The sequence below is a fragment of the Lactuca sativa genome, chromosome 7, assembly GCF_002870075.4.
Source record: "Lactuca sativa cultivar Salinas chromosome 7, Lsat_Salinas_v11, whole genome shotgun sequence".
NCBI classification, from domain to species: Eukaryota; Viridiplantae; Streptophyta; class Magnoliopsida; order Asterales; family Asteraceae; genus Lactuca; species Lactuca sativa.
Genome location: NC_056629.2, coordinates 158,322,201 through 158,325,425, shown reverse-complemented (window position 1 = coordinate 158,325,425; position 3,225 = coordinate 158,322,201). Strand labels below are relative to the sequence as shown.

The 3,225-nt window shown below is 33.3% G+C and overlaps 1 protein-coding gene across 1 annotated transcript; it reads left to right on the top strand.

The window, feature by feature from the left end:
• Positions 1-203: 203 nt before the first annotated feature.
• Positions 204-2,888, top strand: LOC111895637 (uncharacterized). Its single transcript, XM_023891715.3, has 7 exons — positions 204-608; positions 1,190-1,247; positions 1,366-1,446; positions 1,516-1,551; positions 1,639-1,869; positions 1,958-2,099; positions 2,199-2,888. The coding sequence occupies exons 1-7, from the start codon at positions 412-414 to the stop codon at positions 2,696-2,698; spliced, it is 1,245 nt and encodes a 414-aa protein (XP_023747483.1). The 5' UTR covers positions 204-411; the 3' UTR covers positions 2,699-2,888.
• The last annotated feature ends 337 nt before the right edge of the window (positions 2,889-3,225 follow it).

The window sequence follows — 3,225 nt, the reverse complement described above, 5'->3', positions numbered from 1 at the left end:
TTTGGTACAAAAAACAAATCTACGAATTAGCAAGTGAAATTTCTCGATTATCCGTATTATATAAAATTCCTAAAAAATAATTATCTCTATTTTATGAATAATTCTATTTAACATTTTAATGTTTTATGACATAATTGGACTATATTGTTTATGCAAGAAAAGGGGAAAAAATAAAAACCCAAAACACGTTTCCGCCAAGCGATCACATTGCCGCATCACCATGATCGGCTGCTGGACCCCACTCCCAATAAGATACAATCTCCTCGTGAAAACCACATCCAACAGGTCCTCAACGATCCACCACCACCACCAGAACTAACTCGCCTTTTTCTCTGATTTCATCTTCAGTAATCATCGTGTTTGTGAAAAAAACTGATTAGGGTTTGAGCGGGGGGGATAACGCCTAAAGTTATGTTGAGTAGCGGAGGTGGAGGAACCTTTTATTGGGTTCGAAATGAGGAGGAGACGTCATCTGCATCGAAACTCGAAGGAATCGTTGTAATTTTTGCTTGGGGTTCGCTTGACGAGTGTCGCTTGAAGAATTATGTCGATCTGTATTCGTCTATTGGTTGGAACTCTCTTGTTGTTCTTTCCGATTTTCTCAACCCGTAAGTTCATCTGTACTCAATTAGGAGTTCTGTATGTGATATGGTACATCTGTTTAAGTATTTAAACTGTCGAAAACGTTCTGAAATTGTTCTTCGAGTACTGTGTTGTGGGGCAAGCTAAAAGTTGAGTATCTTGTTATAATATATAAGCTATAAAACTGTAGGTTTTGATTGGGGCTTTCATATATTCTGGAATGTTAAAAGTATAAAGAACACATGCTGGGAGATTCAAAGGATCCAAGTAATTCGCCTTTATTTTGCGCGAAATTTGATGAATAATTTGAATATAAGACTATTAAGCGACATCAAAAAAGGGTTTGATCATTCCTCAGATTTTAGGGATAAGAGCATCATAGCAATTGTGAAATATCTTGTTGCTTGATTGATCTTTTAGGATAAAAAAATAGTTCTTTGTAGGCATCTATCACATACTTATGCATATGATGCAACGATGTCTTTATCCCCTTTAGATTTACACTTACACTTGATACAAATTAGCCATAAACAAAGTGGATGTTTGAAATTATATATATCTAGTTCAACAATTATTTTAAATTCCTGATTTCACATGATATTTACAGATTTTTTCCTGAGAAAGCCACAGCACTTGCTTTTTCCATCCTCAATGAGCTTTTAGAGGTCAGTTATCATCCATTAAAATATGTAAACTCTAATATTTCTCTTAACATTTTCCAATTGAGAATTCCAAAATTAAAGTACTAAATTTAAATAAATATATGCCTATTTGTGAATGTAGGATTTAAGATCTAGACCATGTCCTTTAGTCCTTGCATCATTTTCCGGTGGCTCACAAGCTTGTATGTATAAGCTTCTTCAGGTAAATATCATTAAACTTAATTTAAATATATTAAATTATTCATATCTAATCATTATACATATGTTACAGATTATTGAAGGAACATGTGAAGCACATCTCAATATGGTATTAAATGTTAAATCTGTATGTTTTTGCTTTTTAATATCAATAACATTTTCATTTTCTAAATATGTATAATTTTTTTTTATGAAGGATGATAGTCGATTACTCATGACATGTATCTCTGGTCAAATGTTTGACTCTGGTCCGGTCAACGTAACCGGTGATTTGGGTGCCCGATTTGCCCTTCATTCCTCCATTCTTGGATCATCAAAATTAGTATCTTTATTTGCAAAAGGTGTCACTTCTGGATTGGATGCTTTATTTCTTACAAGATTCGGGTCCCACAGATCTGAATACTGGCAAACATTATACTCCTCTGTTGTAAGTTTTTTTTAAATTATAACAATCTTTATCCCATTTGACTTATTTTTAATGTTTCTTTTTACAAATTGGTTTAAAAAAAAATTAGGGTTTGGGGGCCCCGTTTCTCATATTATGTTCGGAAAATGACGATCTTGCCCCTTATCCCGTTATCTGCTCATTTGCTCAACGGGTACAAGGTTTAGGTGGACATGTGAGATTTATTGGATGGAAAGATTCTCCTCATGTAGGTTAGTAGCTTATCAGCTACCAGCTAGCTTATCAGCTATCTGCAAAACATTTGAAATATTGAGTATTAATTTATTGTTTTTTTTTGTTGTTGTTGACAGGTCACTATGAGCATAATCCTATACAATATAGGACAGCTGTCACCGAGTTTCTTGATGATTCGATTTCAATATTCAACAAAAAGCTTCAAAAGCTTTTTGAAAGAAATGGAATGGAGGGAATGCATGACAAAATATGTGAATTAATTTGTGACCTTCAAAATGCAGCGGTTGACTCAAATCAAAGCCTTAGAAGGGTGGCAGTGGGACCCACTGACCATTTCTTTTTACCAAGTTCTTTGGAGTATCAAAGTAAAGAATCAGGGTCTTTACAAGATGAACAAAAGGAAAGAAGAAATGGTAATGGTAATGGTGGTGGTGTCCACGTGGCAAGTCCTCCATGTTTGAATCCTCATAGTGTTCTTGGTCAAGTGCTATTTGATGCTTGTGTTCCTAAGAACATTGAAGGGTGGGACATTAAGTTTGATGGGAGGACATCATTTGGATCTGGTCGAAAGAGGTTGTCTTTAAATGGGTTGAAACGAATAAGGTCAAGATTGTAAAATGACATACATGAGAGAGATTTGTATAATAATATAATAATAATAATAATATAACAATAAAAATGTATATATTGATTTTGCACGAAATGTATAGGTAGGACGAATGTAGAGGGTATGGTATGTTTATGGAGATGTGTTTTGTAATAGATTGTTTGTTTTGGTATATGAGAAGTATAAGACGTTAGAAACATGTTACGAAAATAGAAATAATTATTAAGGAAAAGTGTTGTTTGATGGTTCGAATAACTAAAATCATTATTAAGTTCAAGGGGAACACAAACATGATACAAAACGGATTACAAGATTGAAAGGAAAGAAAACTTACAATCTGGATTCATCTATCAAATTGAAAAGTTCTAAAGGCTTGAAATTCAAAAGGAAAAAAATGGGAAACTTAAAAAAAAAAAAAAAAAGGAAGTTTGTATGCCTTCAATGATCATGATTTTTCTAGAATGACTTATTCTGAGTGTATTATTTTTTTTGGACAGTTCATGCAAGAAAGTATAAAGAAGTTATATTTATGTAAG

Bases quoted from the DNA above. Each gene is read 5' to 3' on its own strand.
- LOC111895637 (XM_023891715.3), top strand. From the start codon at position 412: ATGTTGAGTAGCGGAGGTGGAGGAACCTTTTATTGGGTTCGAAATGAG. The intron at 1,552-1,638 runs GTATTAAATGTT...TTTTTTATGAAG, and splicing joins GTGAAGCACATCTCAATATG to GATGATAGTCGATTACTCAT. The intron at 1,870-1,957 runs GTAAGTTTTTTT...AAAAAAAATTAG, and splicing joins AAACATTATACTCCTCTGTT to GGTTTGGGGGCCCCGTTTCT.